This window comes from Prorops nasuta, unplaced genomic scaffold (genome assembly GCF_024137725.1).
Source record: "Prorops nasuta isolate Cenicafe-Biocafe unplaced genomic scaffold, Cenicafe_Pnas_1.2 PNAS00003, whole genome shotgun sequence".
In the NCBI taxonomy this organism is placed as follows: Eukaryota; Metazoa; Arthropoda; class Insecta; order Hymenoptera; family Bethylidae; genus Prorops; species Prorops nasuta.
In genome coordinates, this window is record NW_027116800.1 from 10,797,395 (window position 1) to 10,820,956 (window position 23,562).

Consider the following 23,562-nt stretch of genomic DNA (forward strand, 5'->3'; position numbering starts at 1 on the left):
TATCAAACTAGAAATAAAGTAATGCCTGTTTGTTATAAAATATGCTTATTTATTGAAAGTAATATAAATACAGTGTTGGGACAGTACTGTTTCTAAACACTGTCAAGATCGCTGCGTAAGCTTACGACTGAAAGTTTCTGATCCTGGCTCATCCTAAATCTTAGCAACATTGATTGTAAACTTTGAACAAACTGAAATGTTTGTTATATCGAATGAATCAAATTAATTTGTTTCTTATGTTCGGCACGTAACATAAGTTTTTTACAGCAGTAAAATTCAAATAATTTCTTTTTTCTCATATAGTATATATATATACTATAAATGAACTCTCTTACACTAAATACGGAAATTTTTCTAAACCAGCAAATCATGAGTAATAATGTTAAGTCAAAATGACTCGAGAAATATCTATTAGATTGCATTGGTAATAAAATATTTCATAGAGGTGCCAATGGAGATTCAAAGCTAATTATATGAGGCCGTATTAAATTCAAGAGGTCTTAAAAGCTTAAACTAATCACCAATATAGATTGAAATGATGTAATATAGAATAAATTCACCAGATCATATCAACGCTTGTATCAAATCTGTATTATACGAGACGATTAATGGAATCACTGCTTGAGAAGGTTTTTACGAACAAACAACATAAACATTATTCAAACGTATATACATAGGTATCTAAATAATAGTCGAAGTAAGGAGTATTGGAAAGACCGTATTAATAACAGTTTTGTGTTTAACATAAAATGTTGGTACTCACACAGCATTCTCGCATTTTTCACAAGATATTTAACAATCAAATACCAATGAGTTTACACTAACGTTATATATCACAATTAAATTGTTTAATTCAGATAGCTAAGGGAAGAACCTCTACCATATTTTCGCTCAACCAGGAACACTGATGAATTATTGACTACACGAAGACGTAGAGATTCTTCATATACATAAAATTTTACTATCTATTAAATTTGTTAAAAGGTGTTGTTTTTTTTTGACAATAAAGCGAGTACATCCTATAGACATTATTTCTTTCGTTAGGATGTAGTTTCAAGAGGATTTTAAGGCATTCAAGTAGCATCTCGGAGATTGAGAGCTTGTAATGTGCTGTGCGAGTACAGGAACGTCGTCAGTGACGAGCGTTGAGAATCTTGTACTCGATATTTCGGACTTGAAGAAGTTGAGATTATAAAAGTAGCCATGTCAGAGACGATGGCGACGAAGATTGCAGACGGATGGGACGAGCAGCTGGCAAGTCCACTGGTTAGCAAAGTCTGGCGAAAAATCCGCATCTTGGCAGTGATAGATACTTAATCGTAGCGTGGAAGCAATCCTCTTTACGGCCGTGTTGCACGTAACCAACCGAACTGCTAGTATCCAGCTAAATCGGCGAATGTCTGATCCATTTCGTCCGCTATTGCTTTGAACTTACTACGTTCGTTTACCAGTTCGTCTGCAATTCACACAAATCCAGGGAAAACGCTATTAGTCTCACAGAAAGTTAGTAAGGTTTTTTTTACATCAAAAGTTATACAGGATTTAGGGACTAAACTAACGTCTACTATAGGTACAGAGGAAAGTTTAGAGCATGCAAATAGTCACCGTACATAAATCTATAATAGTGGATTTAATACGATAGGAATAAAAGATGACAAAGGAATCGAACAATTGGTGAAATGTACCGTTGATAAGCATACAAAAAATACTAGCATATTCTATATTCAATAAATAAGATTTTTTTTTATTAAGACTTAAAAGATACATGGTTTCATTAAAATAGTAGGAGGACCTTATTTAAAATAGACAAAACAGACGTAAGTTGTTTGGAAATTACAGCGACATAAAACGTGTGTAAATTTAAACTTTATACAAAGAATGATGAAAAGGTCGTATCGGTAAATAAAAACAACTGGTCGAACACAGAACTTATTTATAGTATATATTAATTTTAGTTACAGTATAATAAAAGTGTGTATCAATTGGCCTAAGTTGAGGTACAGGCACGGTAGAATTGTGTGCTTTTGATGTAGAGATTTCATGAAATTTTTCAATCGGCGGTGGATCGAATGATTTAACCAACCAATTCTGTGAAGGTGAGATCCAGGTCGTCGCAGATGTATTTGTACTTTTCTTTCTCGTGGACGAGCTCGTCTGTAATAGAATTGTTGTATTTACACATATAATTCTGACAGAACCAAAAAAGCGAACAGCCCTTTCTTACGAATACAAAGTCTTTCTAATTACCGATAGTGTACTTTAATAAGGCAATTTTTTAGAGAGTAAAAAATTGATGTGTTAAAGGTAGCGTTTAAAATTGACCATCCAAAAGGTTAGTATGCGAAAAACTCTAATATAATAGCATTATAAAAAGTAAACAAACAAAACGAGTTTTCTAATGTTAAAAGCGAAAAGCTTAGGTAACTTACGGATAATGTGTTAAGAGCAAGCGAGATAGTAATATTGAAAAAGGTATTTTGCTTTTGATTTTGTTGAAGCGTTAAAAAAGCTGTTAATGCGAAGCCTAGACGCCATAAAGCTCGAAGAATGCCAAGTCCAAGCCATCCCCAATTTCCTTGTACTTTTCTTTCTCCGCCACCATCTCATCTGCAAGAAATGTCATATTATCGATGACCCTGTGCCATTTGCATGAAAAATCTTATCAGCGCATTGTTATTGATTCTTCGGCTAAAGCTTGATAAAAATTTGTTCAATAACATTTTTAGTGTTATTATATAATTGTACCACAAAGCACTCGGTACATTACAAGGCTTCATTAGTTTCCTAAAAGTGAAAATGCTTCCAATAAGAATGTTAGTGATATTACGGTTCTTATTATAAAAGCTGATATATTATTTATTGTTAAATAGCGAAATAATACAGGCAAGAAACATGTACTCACCGTCATTTTGGCTCAAATGTTTTAACATTTTTCACTCGCATGCAGTTACGCGAGATTAAACATAAGAAGCCTCACTGATTGTCATAAAAATATTTGTGTAAGTTTAATTAATAATTATTATTAGCGGTAAAACAACACAAAAAAAACAAACAACAGAAATTTTCTCAAAATTAAAGTATATATTATAAACAGACTTTATAATCATAGCAATATGTATAATCATAATTATTATTACAATGATATTAGTGTTACTATCATTCCATTCGTTTTATTAATATTAAGTAAATTAATAAACTAAAATTCTCGTAAATCAATTGTTTGCGTTTCTTTCTCTCTACTTAATCTTTTCAAAATAAAAATAATAAAAATTAATTAATCATAGTTTTAATAAATTCGTCTTATTGTGCCTTTGATTGTTGCTCAAACATGGCGAAGATATTAGGACAAATTATTTACATTTCTGGATAGGCTTTTGAGAAAGAGTATACGGCTATTATTTAAACTTTTCACACTTGTGAAGTTTCAAAGAATTCCAATAGTATAATAAAAAGAATCCATGAGCAATATTGCACAAAAGAAATACAATGGGGGAAAAGACAAGTCTCAAACGCCGATCGAGAAACGTTATTTGCAGGGAACGTGCTACACCATTTCCCAAGATCTATAGGACCAGTATTTCATTGGCAGTAAATAAAGTTTTCGTATAAATTTTGAAATAATAGCAACAATATGCTTACGAAAAAAAATTCTCAAATCGTTCACGGTCGTCGTGATATTTGATTGACTCGAAGCAAACTCCCTGCACTGAGGTTTGATCGGCCATAATAATTATTTAAAAAGAAAGTAATCTGTAGACAGGCACGACTGGTAAAATGTCAATTGAATCAGCCATGACGAAACGAATCGCATGGAATGTATAATGCAACTTAGTCAATCCGTAAATAACTAAAGTAACACGTGGTTGAACCTCAAAAATTGTCGTCAGTCGCATCGTTCGAGATTGCACTGTTTATTTTCTAATAAAATATATAGAAACAAAACCTTCACAGTTTCCACAGTGATAATAAAAAGGGAAGACGGGAAGTAAAACGTTACACGTTAAGCAGTCTGATCGGCTTAACAGGTTACATACTACTGAATGAGCTCTATAAATAAAGAGTAATCAAATTATATACAACATTCGTTCAAGTATAGAGTGTAGAATTTCCATAAAAAATAAATACATGTATAACTCGCGTTTGTTTTTGCAGGATGCAATCTCTATGAAGAAGAGAATAGCTTCGTCTTCCAACAACAACACCGAGAATCGAAACAAATGTTCCATCATGCAATTTCATAAATCTATCGGGTTTATCCGCCATTTAAAATTAATCCGCATAGCACCGGTGATAGAAAAATATGGTTGCTCTCTATTTACTGGCTGTTTACGTTTAAAATGCACGAGTGTTGATTTTTCGTTTCTGATTTTACAGGTTTGCTTCAAGTTGATCAACAGGCTGCACGGAGGAGAAACCACGCGTTACTAGCGGAATGAGAAAGGAATGCAAGTCTCTCTCTTAGGAAGAGTAAACGGTAAAAGAGAGTCAAAGAGCTTCTCGGAATTTTCGCAAAGGCACAACAGTTGTGCCAAAAATAATATTAACGAGAAAGAAGAAATCAACGCCCTCGCGTATCAAGTTTTTGGCATTACCTTATCGCGCCATTCCTATAGCTTTTACCCTTTCCCTCGTATAATCTACAATCTCATTGCATAACAGCTATGCAATTTTCGTTTACAGCCCCAATTTATCATGTCGTACTCGCGTAATCGTTTTCTTACTTTTCTTCCCGCAGATTTCTTTCTTTCAATCGTGTTTTCTCTATCCGACGAATCACGAACACACGCACACATACACACATTCTCTCGGTATATAGTTCACTCTGTCGGTTCTCCCGTCAAATTTGCTTTTCCGTCAAACGCAGAGATTCGCACACGCAGGCATCACACGCATAAATAGAGGAAACGCACGCGACACGCGAATGATGGAATGAAAGTAGCGAGGGGGGCTAGCCTAGCTGGCTGGCCCAAAGACTGCATTTTTGTCCGTTAAGTTTAAGGTGTACATCACACATACACACACACACACAACGTGCGCGCAAGCGTTTGCGATTTGTCTTTTTTTGCGTTTTTATCAGCGAGGCACGATCTACATGTTCTGGATGTCATGCAGGGTGGCTTCCATCTCCTGCTGTAGCAATTTGTTTTTCTCTACCTCAGCGGCGAACTCATCTGCAAAGATTACTGGTTAGAGGGAGACGGACACACAACGCCGCGAGAGTACTAGCGAGCTCTGGCAACCGGCACAAATGTTATCTCTCGAGCACCAATTAGCAATCCATTGAAACGTCCAAAGAACTTTGAGCTTCTTCCGTTTTAACAGATCCTTCTACCGAGCGCCAGATATATCATCGATATATTCGAGAAGATCATTAATGCCGGTTTACCCAAATGTCAGTTACACGCAACGAATATGCTTTTTTATTGGCTGCCTGCTGCGTTAAACTGTCCACTGCTAGCTGTCGTTTGTTCAACACTTTATTGTTATTATTAGGGACTTTTCAGCAAAAACCATTATTCGACAAACAATCACACCGAGCAACACGTTAGGCTCTGTTAAAATTTTATCTTTTCTAAACTCTATTTCAATCGTAAAACCTTAATTAATTATATATATATATAAGAATGTATTGAAAGGTGAAAAATTCTACGAGTATACTCTCAACTAAAGATGTAAATTATAAAATTAATAAAAATTGGAGAAAAAAGAAATAAAGAGGGGGGAATGTATAAGTGGTTGTGCGAATACAACGAAAATAAATATTGATGGGTTAAGATGTTTTGTCACGATAAACATACCTTCGAGCCTGTCGACCTCCTTCTGTAGTTTCTGTACAGATCTCTCTGCAAACTCGGCACGAGCTTCAGCCTACATAGTAGAAAACGAATGTCAGTATGGTCAATATTACCAGTCATTCAGGATATGTAAGTATCTCGAAAGCTCGGGAAAGCGATACAACCTTTCAATCTCCATTCCATCTATTATAGCTATATTACTTTGCATTTTGAACAATAGTACTTTCTGCCTTTTCCAATACAAAATTATTCATCTCTTTGATTAAATACCGAGTGTTTATCCGATTTTTCAAGATACTTCATATTTCATCGTTAAAATTAATCAAAGTCTATTATTACATGCTACACTTTAAAGAAACTCTGTTAGTAATACACTCTTGGCAATGTAGGTTATTATTAGAAATATAACTTTTACTGGTTACTATAATATCAATTAAAATCATACAACTGTATTGCCACTCGCATTCTCTATACCTCTTTTACGTCAGTTAAAAATTATCTTCCAGTGCCGAGAACACTAGTCGATACCAGTATCCTAAAGATTTCAATGTATCTTGTATATTCTTTTTGAAATTTTCTCAAAAACTTTTAACAATTTTTTTGTTTATCATAGTTACTCTTAAATAGATTTCATGTTTACTTTTGATGGTCATATTTAAAGATATAAGAAATGAATTGAATTTAATTTTGATGTAAATCTTACCTCTTTCAATTGACTGTCTAGAATCTTGACCTGACCTACGTATGTCTCCTCTCTTTGCGTCGCCTGTTTTTAGTGAAGCAGAACAGAAAACACAGGAAAAAAACAAGCGTTCATTAGTCAAGTTAAGATTTTTACGGTCAAGTCATTATTAGTTCTATCTGAACGTTACAAGTTATGTGGGAGATATTGGGGCTCTTATTAATTTCTAGTCTAGTATTACAACGCGCAATCTTAACACGCGAAAAGAGTGCAAAAGAAAAAGACACTCCCGAAGGACGTGTACCTCCTTTAGACGTGTTGTGAGGGTCTTAATTTGGTTCTTGTACTCCTCTTCACGTTGGTTGGCCTACAGGCAATTTACGATACTTAAGTATATGATTTCTTTAACTTTATATCTACTTTTTAACTGTCAGGTGAATTGCTCAACGTTCTGCGATATTATATTTATCTCGAAAATGGAATATTTTTCATTACTAGTACAAATTCTTTTATCTTCGAGCAATCGCGGTATAAAATTCTAATATTTTGGACAAGGTTGGAAATCTTTGTATGTGCAACAAACAAGTCATTTACCTTTTCTTCCGAAACCTCGAGGGACTTCAAGTTGTTACCAACCACGCGCAATTCTTCTTCCAGCTCAACGATTTTGCTGCAAAAAAAATTCATGACTATAAAATGCAGTTCAATGATTTTTCCCATTTCTGTCGTTGTGTTTTCTAACCGAAGCTTTGTACGAACGCTTTCGAACGTACTCTCCCGACAAAAATAATTTAACAGCATTTACAATGGACCGAATCTTTGGAGAGTACGATCTTCGTCGTGTCTTTCTCGGAGAAAACACCATTGAGAAGTTACGACACTAAGCGTGAATTTTTGCAAATCAAACAAAAAGAAATTCATGCTCGACTAGACTCACCCTTCGGAGAGGTCGACCTTTTCTTCCGCACGTTCCAGATCCTGTTCCATCATGACTAGCTTCCTCGCGACCTATGATCAACAGCCACACGTGTCATGCGAAGCAGCAAGAATAAAAGGGGATAGACATAAAAAATAAAATTTCTATTTTCATGCTAAAATCTTAAAAGTTAAATCCGGCCATCCTGATCGACGTACTCCTTCTCTCCTCCTCCTCGGTCTGCAATCCTTCCTTATCATTGGCGGTATTAAACAATCGCAAGAGCTGAGAAAAATCGTGACTCGTTTATCAATTAAAAACGGTGAATCTCAGATACAGATAGTTTGAACTCGATTCGCGATTTTTCTCAGAGCTTTCTATTTTGGTGCACTGAACAAACTTAAAAAATACATAAATCTGTTAAATGATCGTGCAGCAGTAGCACGAGGAGAGATTAGGGTTCTTTTATAGGAAGACGGTATAATCCTCGGTGATTGTAATGGCGGGGAACACAGCGAAAAAGGCAAAGTGAACAGCACACGTTGAAATATGCTATAAATGGGTGCTTACGATTCTCCAGCCTCCGCACGTTCCTCGGCACGCTCGAGATCGGCCTCAACCATGGCCAATTTACGGGCGACCTGTATCAACGAGACACATTCACGTGGTTCACTATTTTTCCTTCTCTTCGGTCGTCCTCCCATCTCCTTGGCTCTTGTAAAGCCAAGCAAATGGCAAGACCGAACCTTCCCCTCTTGCTTGCCGTCACGCCACGAGCTTGCTACAATTGGAAGAGTTCGTTCTAGCAGCCACGGAAACAGATTTCTATCGTCCTTCCACGGTTAATTGCTTTCTCAATTTCACCATTCGCAAATATCTCTTATTCTCTCTCAAATATTCAATAATTCTCGCTTTAAGAGAAAAACGAGCAAGTACACACGACCTCGACGTACCTTAGTTGAGTCAATCTTCTCTAAATGTATTTTTCTGACATCCACCAATACAGCAGCAGCAGGCGAGGCAACAGAGTCAAGGAAGCAGAGAGATCCTAGTGTTTTCTCTCACTCTCTCTCTCTCAGCTGCACCAACGTCGAGAAAATTACGATAAAGGTCGTCGTATTTATTTCCAGTCAATAACGCTGTCGCCACAGCGTAAAAATAAATAGTAAATCGTTTACCAAATATCTTTCCGTTGAGAAAATTACACATCGTAGCTATTTTATTCACCAGCGACGACCTTTAACCGTGCAGCGAGTATTCGCATAAACATGACGCAATTATCGGGGTATGATGTGTACTTGAGCACTACCATTCCTTAAGGGAATTCGTAATCGCTCGATCAACAATTTGTGCAAATTAATTAACAGACCGGATTCACCTTTCTAAGCCAAATTGACTTTAAACGCGTCTTGCCGAATCAATCAACGTTTACATGATTATCCATGTTGAGAAACTCGTCTGATAAATTCTCAGAAATTTTTCTAGCACCGCGAGTCAACTCGATTCCAGTGACTAAATCATTTACGAATGGACCATATAATTGCGTCACGCTTAAAAAATATCACAAAGGAATTAATTTTTGTTAAAATTTAGTAGTAAACAAAACATCCACACTCGTTCCAGTTAGGTTCTCCGTGATTTGTAACAGAGAATGCTGTAAAATTATTTCAAGGTTTGATTATTTGGTCACATTCAAAGAATCAGCATCTATGAGAAAAAATACAGAAAAATGCACAAGTGCGAGTATGTTAGTCTCAACGCAATTTCAGCATAGATTTTCATTCCATAATAATTCTGTACCGTCGCGAAGTTACAGAGACATTTTGGATCCATCCAATTCTTACCTGCTTACTTAATTATTCGAATTAACGTATTATTAGCTATACTCTATCAAGTTTACTTTTCCGATCTAATCCTTTTCACAATATTCTTAGCTGATATTACATTCGCGTACCATTTGCTTCGAGCATGAGAATGAATCTCGGTAGCAAGAAGAGTGATCGGAGATTTGTACAATTGTTGTACCGATCTCTGTAACTTCTATGTTAGATCTCGCGAACACCTACCATAATTACTACGCTGCTTGTTAGTGTGTGTTTATATATTCTGACATTTCCAGGGAATCAAAGATCTTTGGATGAAAGCATCAGCACCATTATTGAGGACGTTCGCCCAATAGGACGACGCGTGATATAAACAAAAGGTTTGTTATCACAACACAAGGTGATTTAAGCTACTCTCTAATGTGACAATTCCGAGCGCATTAAACGGTAAAATTTGATCGTACGACATTGATTATAGGAATCGATCAGTCGCAAACTCAACGAAGCGATCTTGGCATCTAAATAAACTTTTCGACGATTCAACAACATTTCATTAGAAAACTGACACTTGTTAATCATTTCCTGCATCCATTGCTCAACAAACACTTTGCTTTCTCGAAGATCACTATATAAACAACTGATCCGAGGCTTAAATCGCGCTAGCACTCAACGATTACGCAAGACACCACAATTTATCTCCATTTCATTCTGATTAGGGCAAAATGGCTTTTGAGGCACTGCACTTCCGCTAACATATACACGCTATTTTATATTATTATTTCGTCGTTGATGTTATTATCATCGGCACGTTATTCATGATTAAAATTAGAAACTGCTCACTTTTGCTGAAGTCGATGGGATCACAGACGATCGTCGTACATTTTTAACCCTTTTATCGTAATTTCATTCGAAGACCGAAGAGATCTTTCGCGTCGAGTGTGTTTATAAAAGATGAATAAATAATTGGACGAGCAATGAATTTGGAAAGACCTTGTTACGCGAAATGTGATCCATTTTTCTCCGTCTATTGGCACATTTTTTCAGCGAATTTTGCGTGATACTCCCGACGCGAAATATTGCTTTTTAGTGTTTTTTTGTTTTGTTTTGTTTTGTTTTAGAAGAATTTGATAATGTTTAGAAATGAAATCTCAATCGATTGCGACGATGGCGGTTTCGAGCACACATATAGAGAAAGTAGATTGTTAGGGTTAGGCACTAATCTGACTATCAACTAGGAACCAGCATCGCCATGATCAGTAACGCTTTCAGAATCAGAATCAGTATCACTGCATTCAGCACGCTCGACATTTGTGATCGTCGCGCGAACCTCATCGTATTTCTTGTCGGCTTCTTCTGCGAGGAATCTGGCTTCCTTCAGTTGATTCTCGAGGGCGTCCATACGCTCTTCATCCGCCAAACTGCGGTTCTCGAGAATCTTGCGGGCCCTTTACAAGTGACGCACATGTCGAATGAAAATAATTAATTCATTAAAACAATTACATATGAAATGGTTTTATGTGTACAGAAAAATACAATAAACACATCCGTGTATATATCAGCTCCGCTACGACTCCTTTGCACCTGAAAATTAATAAGGGAGAGATGTTTCTTCCATATAGATCAGCGAACCAGACTATTTTCAAGGTCGATCTCTGAATATCTTGCATCGAGAAAACTTTTACATAATGTTTCAACCCATCAACGCGTTTATTCGTAATATATTGATGAAAACAGTTTACTGCTGTTACGAATATAACTATATTGATGGGTTGAAAAATTATTCAAGTTTTCTCAGTGTACTCGTATCGTTCCACCTCAGTAGAGAGGGGAACCTCTCACCTTAAGAAGCTACTTTTTTATATACTGTATCAAATGAAAGGCTCAATAAGCCTCGGTATTAGAATCTTGAGTCTCGCTGGCTCGCTGATCCCCAAGGTTTGAAAGGAACGCTAGAAACGATTTTGGTTTTCTTTCGCTGGTACTTGACCCACCTCCTCATATTTCTTGTCCGCCTCCTCGGCGATCAGTTTAGCCTGCGCTAGCTGCTGTTCCAACAAGGATACCCGGTCATCCTCCATGTTGGTACGATTTTCAAGAGCCTTGCGTATCCTAGTGTGATTCATGATTGTTTTCATCTTTAGAAATTTTTAATCGCCGTTGAAAGAAATCATTTCTAAAGCTACTGAAAAAGCTGTCGCGATGCGAGCGTACTCTTTTGTGCGAACAAAACGCTCCTCGTCAATGGAGTAAACTCATTTTGTCTTGGAGGCCAACGGAAAAATAAGTTACATTGACATTACGATAAAGGAGTTTTGCTCGCGGGATTATTTTTTAACGAGAGATAATTCTATGATACGCGCGAGGTGCGCATTATCAATGGTGATAAGAAAGTCAATACTATTTCAAGTTTTCTTGCGCGAATAGAAATGGAAAGAGCGAGTAAACGCATGTGAGTATAGTTTAAAAGCACAGTAATACTGCTTGTAGAGTCGCGATAAGTAAAACTTTTAACGTTTCGCTAAGGTTACACAGCTTAGAGACTGATTAAAAGGAAAAAATACACACGTATATCGCGTATTCTTTCAACGACGAAGTTATCGATTAGAGAGGGAAACAAAGAGTTGATGATGATATTTTAAAGAGCGAGCAGGAGAATAGAAGAGTTTACCTCTCGGTAGAGAGTAAATAAATGAGTTATAAACATTAATGGCCCACAAACCGTAACCATTTATAATAATTGACGATTGATATTCTCCCCAAGCATCCAAACTCGGCAAGTATTCGTGGCATTAAAAGTTAAATGCAAATCGCCATTTTCTTTGATATTCAACGAGAATTAAACACCTACTCGTATGCATTACGTGATTAGGATACGTCTTATCCTACGTATCCCGACTTTTATAGAGTTCCGATCTCGGATGTTTTCGTAGAATACACCATTGTATTCAGCGTACATTGTTCTTATTGCTTTTATAGAAAAATATGCTAAACAACGAACCGTAAAAGTGCGACGATAATATTATCAAATGCTCGCTCTTTAGATTACATCTCAAACTCGACGCTGCTTTATTTTCAATTCTATCCAAAAACGATCAATATTCTTGAAAAATTGGTCACAATTTAATTAAGAGGTTCGGCTTAATTTCAATAAATCATTATCTCTCTGAATATAATTCATTCACTGGAAGAAACCGATTGACATTTTTTTTTATTTCATAAAAACATTTTTGAAAGAATTTCCTATTATCTTCATCAATATCGTCAATCATATGTTCCCTCGATTTCTTAGAAGGCGTTGAAAGTTCACTTCTTCGAGGCCTCGTGGGAATCAATTTCGAATAGAGAAGTTGTATCAATAATTGTAATCACACTGTAACTCTTGGAGCAAAAAACCGAATAAAAACGATTAAAAATATCGAGAGAAATGGAGAGATTAGGCAGGAGGCTCGAATCAGCAATTTTCAAAATGAATTATATATATTTGAGAGTAACGCCGTATGCACACAGGGTCCTCCGCGAATGCTTACCGTTCGCTCTCATCGGCAGCTTGCGAGGCCTCGGCCAATTTAGCGGTCGCGGTAGCGAGGCGCTCCTCCGATCTCTCGAGGTCCTCCTCCAAAAGCTGGATACGACGGTTCAAAGCTGCAACCTCGGACTCGGCCTGCAAAATAAATATTCACCTATAAATCAACGCAACAACGTTCCTTCCACGCTCGTCTTCCATTAATAAACCTCATAACGTCACTCGAACATCAAAGTCGTGACGTCATTCTCACCATAGCCAAGATTGGCCCGAATTGTCCAATACGTTATTGATTCGCGATAAACTTTCGAGAGCCAATGCTATCAGCGATACGAAACCTACTTATCATTGCAGTTTCAGTTATTGAATCCGTGTAGCGTGTCATCGAAAACATACGAGATGCGTTTTTAACGGGACTCTTGCGCCGGCAGATTAGATTGAAAATGGTACACGTGACTAATTGGCAATAGCGGTGCAGGCTGCACATGTAAACTGGTCAAGGTCCCTGCACGCGTATCGATCAATGGGTTCTCCGTTCTTTCAACAGGTGGTATGCGAGGATGATACCCTGTTTTATTATTATATTAAGCCGGGCGATCTAAGATACGAGTATATATATATATATATCTGGTGGGAGGAACAAAATAATATATACATATATGTGCATAAGAGAGCCCGCGGAGCAGAAGGTCGAAAGAAGGTTTTGGTGCTGCAGAACCGCTGGCAGAAACAAGGTTGGCCTATTAAACGATCGCAGCGAGAGCTGATCGTACGAATAATCGTGAAAATGGAGGGTGCTTATGGCGGAAGTTTGACACATTTACAAAAATTACCGAGTTTATTATTGCAACGAGTATAATTCTGATCGACGGAAGAACGGCGATGGGCGCGCCAGTTTCCTCCCGCCGTGAATTCTCCAGCTCCACGCTTGGTAAACTAATGTGTATAACAAAGGGCGTGCGTTATGCTGGCTACGCACCGTCATTAGGATCCATTATCGACCCGATGCGATAATTGAAGCAGGTGCAGCAGCCTCAGTCAGTGACACTGGCAAAGCTCAAAGATTTTCGATTCTGCGCGCAACGTAATCGTCGATCGACTACAAATTGACAATTTGCCCTTTGTGTTTACGTAATGTCGTCGCCATTCATCCCGCGAGTCCACGACAAAAGTTCCCATTATTACTGCTCCGTCTATCCGACTCCCATGCCACCGTCAAAAATCCTACGCGCAAAGTAATGGTGTCGAGGTGACGCAAGAATTTTCGGAATTTCGCTTTCACGCGTTCCATTGCGTCAACTTCCCAAATAGTCACGTCCAAGTGTATTAAAGCAAATGTAAGTGCGGTTTTCTGGATTTTGCGCGAGGATTCACACGTAAGCTGCGAATGCGGATGGAAGATCATTCGGTTCAACGGGAGATGGACAAAAGTTTACACGGACGACTCACTCGAGTCTCGGAAAATCAATGATGCTTGTTAAAATTGCATTGGTAGCTTCTATCTAATGGTCTTTCGGACCACTTTTAAACTTAACCGAGGATCAAGCCAATTCCAGCAGTTTTCTTCTTGTAATTGAATCTCGGTTACTTTTTATGGAGATATTATATAATGGTTGAGAGAGATTCGTCGAGCATGGGAAAAGTTTGGTTTTTCGAATCTGTATGATAAAAGCTGTAGGAGCGTCAACATTACTGTTCTAAGAAGCTTTCTGCTTGTGTAGAAAAACTCGTGTTATGCGACAGGACGTTGTGGGGTCGCACGAAACTTTGTTTTTGTCGTAGCTTCGCTTGAAAAATATGGCTGCTTTGCGCACTGCTACTGCGAAATCATTTTTCGGACGAAGCTCCGGTAATTAAGCTCGACGTGTTCAGTGAACACGAAGAATCATCAGGCTCCCCTCTTCCTGGCTGCATCAGCCTCGGTTAATTAAGACGGCTAACAACGCTAATGAATAATCAAGCATCGAGTCTTGGATGAAGTACCCACGTTTTTGCCCGATGTGCCAGGCTTTCCACATAACGTTTCAACCGGAACAGCGTATATCTCTTGGCAAAAGAACAGAAAAAAAAGCACAAACAAAATGTGCTTCTCTCATAATTCATCTCTGTGCAAACATTGCCCCGCTTCGTTTGACAGAAGAAAATCTCCGTGTAACAAAATCTGGTAGAACGAATGGATTGGAATTTTTCGAGAAGGCATCGCGAATCGGGCGTATCTATCTTTTCCTGAGCTCGCTCTCTTCCCGAACACACTGTCACGCCGTGTTTGTGTACGTGTGCAGAGAGAGAGAGAGAGAGAGAGAGACATGGTCGGTGCGCGTGCGAATTTCGAGCGAGTCAGTACTAACGCTTGTTTGAAAGGTGGAGAGAACATAACGGTTTGGAGAAAAATACGAGTGTTAAAAGAGCGCGGGAATGGGCATAGTAGAATAGAAAAAAACGTAGCACGAGTCTCGTTGAGGAAAATTGAGCGTGGCATTCGCGATTGGCGTTTTAGGAGAGAATTTGCAGCGGATGCTTAGGAGAGAAGGAAGAGAGCCGGTCTGATCCGGTCTTTCTTTGTGGTATCGTGAATGTCTCGAGTGCGTCGAGTCACTTCCCTCCCGCCCGTCCCTTTTCTACCCTAGACAGGGCTGAACCTGCCTGACTACGACGTGCTGACACTCACGATCGATTCTCTCCTATCCTTTTACTTTTAAGCCTATCAGAAACGCCGGCTCCGCTTTCGCCACTTGGACTCTCCTTCGGTGAAAAAACTTTCATAAGACTGTAAAAAGAAGCGGATAGAACCATAACGATAAACTATTGGCAAACTCCCCCGCAAAATAACTGGTAATTGAGAGAACGACCAGGTAACCGAATGGGTCTTTGGCAGCGGCACTCACTTCCTCTCGTCGCATAACTTCCACCTGCAGTCGTTTTTGATATTCCTCGCATTCATCCTTGTACTTCTCCATCTCCTCTTTGGTTTGACGCATCTTCTTCTTGAGTACGTCCAAGAGGGTGCCATGTACTTGCGTGGACATGCTGGCTATTACCGTGCACCGTTAAACTGCCAAAAGTTTTGTAGCGCGAATCTGAGAATTCGCGACTGGATACACTGTACAAGGAATCACGGGAAAAGCGATATACCGTTTAGGAAGTGTGACCGGCACGAGAAAAACTTTTCCACTCTTTCTAAGAGCTGTCGTACACTATCGACACTGTGTGCTGTGTGTCGTACACCGGACGACCACTGGCTGCCGTTGATTGCAGCCAAGATGGACGCCCCGGCCGCGACGCGCACAACACACCGCGCAGCAAGTAGTCCCTCGCCCTTCTACGCTCTCATACGTCCGACCGGTTTTTAGCCTATTTTCCCCATTCGAGACGATTGTACAGGTATTATCAGAAGCACAGCTATTATTTCGAGTAACTTTCGATGGAAAAAGTTGTCACCGGTAGAACGCGAGCGCCGCGACGACCGCGTCACGAATCACCATGTCCGGGTATCCATATCATTGCGCCGATTGACGTGTCGCCGCGCGCAAAGCCCCGGAAATACCGCGCCCGTACAAAGCGCGCACACCGTTTGAATCGCCGCTCCGACAATTCTTGCCTACAACTTTTCCCATCGATGCCTACTCGATTAAATCACCCGCACACCGCTCTCCTATATCCTTTACGTCCGCGTGTATCCCTCCATTGGTTTCTCTATGTCGAATTTCAACGAGGCGTCCCAGTCCGCTTGCTCAATCCAAGCAGGTAAACACGCTTCGCTTAAACTTTCCTCCTGAATCGTTGCCTATCGAGTTTACTTTTGGAGCAACTGTCGTTCGGTGCATGCTCGTAAAAGTGTTGCTCTAGTACCTGGGCAGTGAAACTATTTTAATCACATTCATTGACTGACTAAATCATATGTGAGGTACAATCACTACGATTTAATAAAATTTCCAAATGTTTTGCATGGTTTTAATTAAATGTATAAATTGCGAAAGTATTGTTTACAGATTCTTAAGAAATAAAGTCTTGGAAGAAGCGAGAGTGTTTGTAGAAGCTTAATGTTTACTGTCAGATGTATGCGTGGATGATGCAAGCTGGATTTGATCCAATTCAACGAGGCTACGTCACTGCTGAAGTATGTGGGCTTACAGATGCGATAAAAAAATGCTGAGAATATCGCATATAAATTGCTTTCAAAGTAACTCTTCTTGGAATCGTGTTAAAATTCAATATCAAAACTTTTGGCTCTCGAGCCATGTTTGTGTACAATTGTTTTTTGCCGACCACTACAAACTTCTGGGGTCCTATAATAGCTGGAATACCGATGTGATTGGAAATCTCATTTCTTCGTCAAAGGAACGCGATTCCAGTATAAGTAAGAAAGATAAAAGTGATCGTTCTTGCTCCAAAGGTCAATCGTGCGCGACTCTCGACCAACGTCGCGAAAGCAGTAGTTCTCAACCGGTAGCGTGCACGAATAAAAATTTATTTACAAAGATTCGCAAGCCTCGGAAGCGCGAGTTCGACCAACCAGTGGTATTTTTAACGTGACAGTGACTTTATTTATGCGCTTTACTGATATGCCTGACGTAACACAGTCACGTATATAAAAGTCCCTGGATTCGTGGCACCGCCAGAGTCGCCGACGTATTTTTAGAACGTTTACGTGCGTTTAGTTGAACAGACGCATAGTTACCGTTTAGGGTGGAGCGAGCATCTCTCCAGCTCGCCGACATTCGGTTTGAACGCTTGAATTTGACGGTTAGTCGCTTTGGCCTCTGGTAGCGTTATTCGTTTATGCGTTTGGTTATGGCTCGAATGATAAGCGAGATTATGCGAATACCTATACTGAATAAAACATGTCGAGCAAAAACGGCTGAACAAATATTCCATATATCGCATCGGAAGACACACAATGGGAATCGTGCGAAAGGTATCAAATAGTTCCAGAAGGAAAATAAAATATCGCCTCGCGCGTTCTATACATATAATCCAGTAAGTGTGTTAATAAGATCTAAGCGATCGTTTTACAGTTGTCTCTGGTTGCATGAAAATGCACGTGCGACCTGTTTGTGCGAGCGGCACTCGTCCCCTAATTATCATTGGTCAATCGCATTGATGCGCTACTTTCTTTTCGCCCGGTGAGCAACGGAGTGGCGATAAAAGAAAATTTATTACTAGAAGTCGATATCGGTCGGTAGAATCGGATGAAAACAAAGTATGCGATGCGTTGAAAACATTGAGAGATATAGCGGAAGGTTGGATCGAATTGCTTGCTCTATCTGCGATAGGTTGTTGAAGTATTATCGTCTGGTGTTTAATCGCAGAGAATGATAATGTAAGCAACCTTGAGGGCCACGAAGTGGCGAGCGCGCGCGCGCGCGCGTTTAAATACCGGTGGCCGGTGTCACGAGATACTGACCCGCTTCAGCTGATTGCCCATGATATTCTGCAGTTCGTTCCTTATCACACTGAACTTCATCATCGTGTCGCTGGAGAAGATCGAGGAGCCAAAAGCCAATCCAGGATAATCGGCGCAACGTTTTCTCCTCCTGGCTTCCCTCTCGGCCCGAACCTCGGTCCTCTCGCTGGGACATCTGAGTTTGGCCAATTCGGCAATCTCCGGATCCTCCTCGACGTTCTGCGACTCGTCGTCGGAGTTTCCATCACCGCGAGCTCTAGCGACCGCGTGCTCTGGCTCGGGTGAGTTCTTGTCGCTCTTCTCGCTCCTGGGACTGGAGCCGGGGCTCTCGGCCTCGTCGTGCTTAACATCGGTCCCAGGAGCGCGTTTAGGGACGTTCCGGCTACACTGCGCGAGCCTTCTAAGGACGTCCTCTTTTCGAGCTTTGATTTGTGCCGTGATGCTCTCCCTCTCTCCCTGCGTCTCTCTCTCGCCTCCCGTTGTTTTCTCTTGGGCGATACGAGCGGTGGGAACGGACGACGGTGGACCCTGATCGCTGCTCGGGGAGACGATGACCGGTGTATCGATACTTCGCTGCCACCTCCTGCCGATCGTCGGCGGTCTTGGCGGAGTTTGACACGCAGTGCCGTTGCTGACAAGCGCCTCGACGACCTTGCGTTCTTGCTCATTTTGGGCCACCGTATCGGACGTCGTGGACTCGTCGATAGGAGGAGTCTCCGTCGCCGGGACGACGGCGACGACGTGACCAGCAGGGCCACACTGCGCGGGTCCTCTGCTGGTCGCAACGTCGATACGTCGGCGCGTTGCGTGTCGCGGATGGTGCTGATGCCCGCGACGTCTCGTGGTCGACGTCAACGGCTGCTCCATTCCTGCGATTCTCTCGCAGCGACCCACTGACACCCACCGATTCTCGATCCTACAACGACACAGCCTGGCTGACTCGCTCGCACCGTCCGCTCCGCTAAAACCGTACAACTCGCTCCGCCATTTTGTCTGTCACTGGCCAGATCCGCACGTTTCCGAACGGAGCTCGCCGTTAGCGCACCTACAACAACTCCCGCGCGTTTTCCTTCTCTCTTTCTCTTTCTCTCTCCCGCGACCTCCTTCCTTCCGTCCCGTCACTCCGCTTATTTACTTTCTCTCTCTCTTTCTCCCACTCTCTCGGACCGAGGTCCGAGCTGCGCACGCATAGCACGACACATGGTCGTGAGAGATAACCGAGAGAACGACGTTCTTTCTCTTTCTCTTTCTCTCACAGCTTCTTTTCTCTCCTTGCCTTTCCACATTCCCCCCCCTTCTTCCAAGAAGAGAGGGAGAGAGTCTCCGGCGAGACCAGACGATCTCTACCGAGTACCGACTGCTAGACGCGCCACGAACAAGCACTCAACTACGACTGTAAGTACTCTTTGGCTCCTTTCCTTCTGCCAGAATTTCGTCTGCTAATTTACCACCGAAGCGCGCCTATGTTGCTCGCTGCTGACATCTGGCGAGTCGCTCGCTTCGACGCTGTCGGTAACCTCCTATCCGCCACTAGATCTCCCCCGCGCGAGGCTGGCTCTCTTCTTCATCGAGGCATCTCTCGCGCGATATTCGCTGATAGCCGGCTCGAACGGAATTATCCACGCTTGGCAATAATTATTATACTCACGTTCTGAAGGGCCTTGTCCTTCTCCTCCAATTTGGCGTTGACTTGCATGAGGGCCTCCTGGGTCTGATCGAGCTCGTTTTCGATCGTCTGGATCTTCTTTTGCAGCGCACGAGCCTCCTCCTCAGCCTTTTATCGACAATTTTTATCATCAATTATTATCGTTCCTCTACGAGAGAAAAAATCGCTGAAAATCTTCGAGACGCGTTTTACCTTTTCTGCGCGCGCATTCGCATCGCGAGCCTGCTGTTCGCAGAGCAACGCGCGATCCATCGCGTTGTCCTTCTCCAGCTTCATTCCCTGCATCTTCTTCTTGATCGCGTCCATGGTGCTTGCTGGTTCTCCTCACTCGCTCGGCTAATAAATCTCTGGAAAAGACAAGAGAAGACATTATCCTCCGTGGATACCGAAAAAAATGCTGAATTTTTGCGGAACCTTCCGTAGGCGCTGCGTTATCGCGAAAACAAGCATCGATGTATATACTTAGCCAACGACCGGATATCCTATTTATAGAGACACGATCTCGCTCGTGTAGGCCCGGGATTCGTTTCGCGCATAGAGATTCGAATAATCCGCCGACTGTACGAAATATGATTTTATCACGCAGGAAATAAATTAGGTTAGGAATGTGCCAGTACTTATTTACGGCGGTATTGCACAGGTGTACCTCACTGCGGCGTTTCAACGCTGAGGAAAGAGTGGAGAGAGAAGGTAGAGGAACTGGAGCTGAGAAAGATTTTTTTACGGATGCGAAATTGACCGGGCAGTTTATGGGATAAAACGACTCGAAATGATTCATTCCTCGAGCGTTCCTTTATTTTTTCTGACGTCAGAAATTCCAAACAGGTATCTGTGGAATGCACTGGTCGAAAAAGAGAAGGAGAGAGAAAGAGAGAGAGAGAGAAGAAAATGCGAAAACCAGTCACGAGCGTAATTGCATCGTTTGTAATCGTTTCTAAACGTTTATGAAGCATTGTCGGAAAGCCGCAGACGAGTCTCAAGGACGTTTCCAGTTTTTGAGGTTATGACGAAGCGATGGAAAATTTGGTCTCATTAATGCGTCGCTCCAATTTAACGTTTATTGTTTCTCCACTGGGTGCTGTATTTCGTCATGGTTAGAATGGCTTTATTATTGATTCACTTGAGAAAGAAAATACAACGTATGCGATTCTTCGCCGGTAATCGGAGACAGTCCGAGAAACGTAAGAGCAATAACAGCAAACTTCGAGTTAGTAGAAACCTTACACCAGCGGCTGATAACTGCCGATAATTTGCCAAAAGCAGTTGTCGTAGGTAGAATGTCGACCTAGGAATTTTTGGTTGTTCGAGTTTCGCGTAAAACGTGATTGCTATTTTTTGTTATTATGCAACGGATTACGCGCGACCTGAATAAAATAATGGTATTAGCAAAGGTTTAGTCTCGCGAAGGTTTGATAGAAAATAAATAGTATTGGTGAACGCGGTGGATTGGGACGTGGGTAGAAAAGAGGTCAATGGAGCAGAAATTGTTTGAAGAAAAATAAATCGGTTTGGAGATTCCAATGCGTTCGAACCATCAGAGGCAGCATGCGCTCTGGCGAGGAGCCGATTTTCGGCGGTGCTAGAGGGAGCGAGGTGGACGGGAGGAGGGTTATTTTTAACGCTCTGGGGGAGGAGAGCCGCGAGGAACCGTGCCGAGAAGCTTCGTCGAACCTTTTCGGGTTACGCATAGCCCGAGAATCGTTGCTTGCACGTTCGACTCGACTCTCAGCGGTGTCTTGTTACCTTACATCAAAAAAATTATTTTTGCCCCCGGAAAAACACTCGGCCGATATAACCACTTTATACGGAGCCTCTTAGTCCACATTCTTGGCGTTCCGACTCGTTTTTCTCTTATATCCCCTGAATATCATTGGAGATCGCCTAGTCAAACGATCCTTTCATTCTGCTCGTTTCGATATTTATCTCCGATTATGTCACGCAACTATTTATGGACATTTCGTATTATAAATTGACACAATACCTATTTCCAAATATTGACGCGGGGTGTTCTATTTGTCACGCGCGATACTCGCAAAGGAATTCCAGCGAAACAAAATAAATTCGGTACCGCAAAGAAACGAGGGAAAGAGAGAGAGAGAGAGAGAGAGAGAGAGCCCGGAATGTGCGAGCAATATTATTGTCACAATTGGATCGGATTACTCAAATGTCTTTATATCGCTTGGGTTGGCGCAGTTTATCACTGTCTCCGACTTGTTTTTTTTTCTCTAAAAATTACTTGATTTTCAAAGTATATCCACCGAAATCGTCAATTACTATTGTCAAAGATCCTCGACTCTATTGTTTTATAAATAACGCGCGAAACCTTGAAGAAAAAAGATTTTAATCGGTTTCTCCATCATTCCAAAAGGCGCCATTGTCAGCTAAGATTAATCTCATTGCAGAAACTCATCACTTCTGCTCGGCGAAGCACGGATGCACGTTTTTTCACACGTCACTAGTTGTCACTAAGTTTTTACCATCGTTGGACAATTTTAAAAACTCTCGGAACTAATGGATATAGCGCAGCAGAGTTTAGTGCAAGTTTGAAGAAAAATTAGTATTTGGAAAATCGTGTGAGAGAGGCAGGAGGGGGAGGGGGGTGGGGAGGAGCGGTGGAGAACCCGATAGACGCATATGGGCCAAAAGGCGCACATGAGAGGATACTCACGTATGAATCAGGTGGTCGAGTGTGTTGCGCTCGATTTGCAAGCTGCCTTGCGACTGAAAGCTTTCGGCTTTTGGCTTGGCACCTTCTGTTCGTGAGAATTCCTCTAGCCCCCCTCGGTTCTCCCTCCTACTACCACTGCTGCTTCTCCTTCTCCTCCTCCCCCTCCCTCTACTCATCCTCTCTCTCTCTCTCTCTCTCTCTCTTTCTCTTCGCTTCCTACGGCTTGTGAAAACGTACACCGTGCCAGGCCCAAGGTATATCTTTAGATATACTCTTGGACTCACAGACTGCTCTTCCCTCGTTCTTCCCTGCTATTTTCATGCAACCTCCTCCTCCACCTCCACCTTCTCCTTTACCCAGTCCCTTCGCGGGAGCCGCCCGATCTTGTCCGAAACCAATTCACTGCATCGCCTCCTCCACCTTACCTTTAAACTTGAGACTTTCTCGCGTGGCTAGCACAAAGTCAAAGTCAGCATCAGGTTCGTTAGGAATCTCGCAAAAACTTCATTATTATTCAATTTTCCTCTTTTCCTTGGAACAGCGCTTCTCTCTTTTCAATCTACATAAATCAACGCTCGGATCCAAACCTCGCTTTCGTTTCGATAAATTCCGCAATTTTAGTTATGCGACTCTCCTCTGAGCCCACTCTGCCATATTCATGCAATTAAGTTTTCACTTTTAAATCTGCTTATGATTCTCTGATGCAATATCAACACTGTTTTTAAATAGACTTATACTGTATGCTGACGCAAGGGACACCTTTGAGATTTTGGGAAATCCTAGACCACACGCAACTTATAAATACTCTTCTTTCGGACTTTTGGACCTTTCTCTCGACGATTGTATTCCAAACTGCACCTATATACCATTTTTTATGTAGGAAGAATGCCGACGAAAGAATATAGCGGTTCGTGTGAGTCTAGAGAGAGATATTTTTAAATCTCTTTTCTCGAAGAATTTGTCACTGGACTACGACTATCGTCGATGTGTTCAAAGTTATAAGAATTGAAGTTTGGAACTCAAGGACCATCTGGCTATAAACGGTTTGAGAGAATAGCAGCGCGAAGGTAGCTGCAAGATGAACC

General features: G+C 41.2%; 1 protein-coding gene across 10 annotated transcripts; it reads right to left on the reverse strand.

Annotated features, from left to right (window-relative positions):
- Positions 1-47: 47 nt before the first annotated feature.
- Positions 48-22,601, reverse strand: Tm1 (tropomyosin 1). 10 transcript variants are annotated; one of them, XM_066747056.1, is made up of 10 exons: positions 22,478-22,601; positions 20,002-20,156; positions 19,792-19,917; positions 12,744-12,877; positions 11,208-11,325; positions 7,415-7,485; positions 7,072-7,147; positions 6,499-6,561; positions 5,799-5,868; positions 51-1,456 (listed from the first exon to the last, which is right to left on the reverse strand). In XM_066747056.1, the coding sequence occupies exons 2-10, from the start codon at positions 20,113-20,115 to the stop codon at positions 1,374-1,376; spliced, it is 855 nt and encodes a 284-aa protein (XP_066603153.1). In that variant the 5' UTR covers positions 20,116-20,156; positions 22,478-22,601; the 3' UTR covers positions 51-1,373. The 10 variants fall into 10 exon arrangements, with proteins under 10 accessions (XP_066603146.1, XP_066603144.1, XP_066603153.1 ...); XM_066747055.1 differs by lacking the exons at positions 6,499-6,561; positions 7,415-7,485; positions 11,208-11,325 and adding exons at positions 6,782-6,844; positions 7,964-8,034; positions 10,544-10,661 and having other exon boundaries at positions 64-1,456; XM_066747049.1 differs by lacking the exons at positions 7,415-7,485; positions 11,208-11,325; positions 19,792-19,917; positions 20,002-20,156; positions 22,478-22,601 and adding exons at positions 7,964-8,034; positions 10,544-10,661; positions 18,144-19,539 and having other exon boundaries at positions 48-1,456.
- Positions 22,602-23,562: the final 961 nt, after the last annotated feature.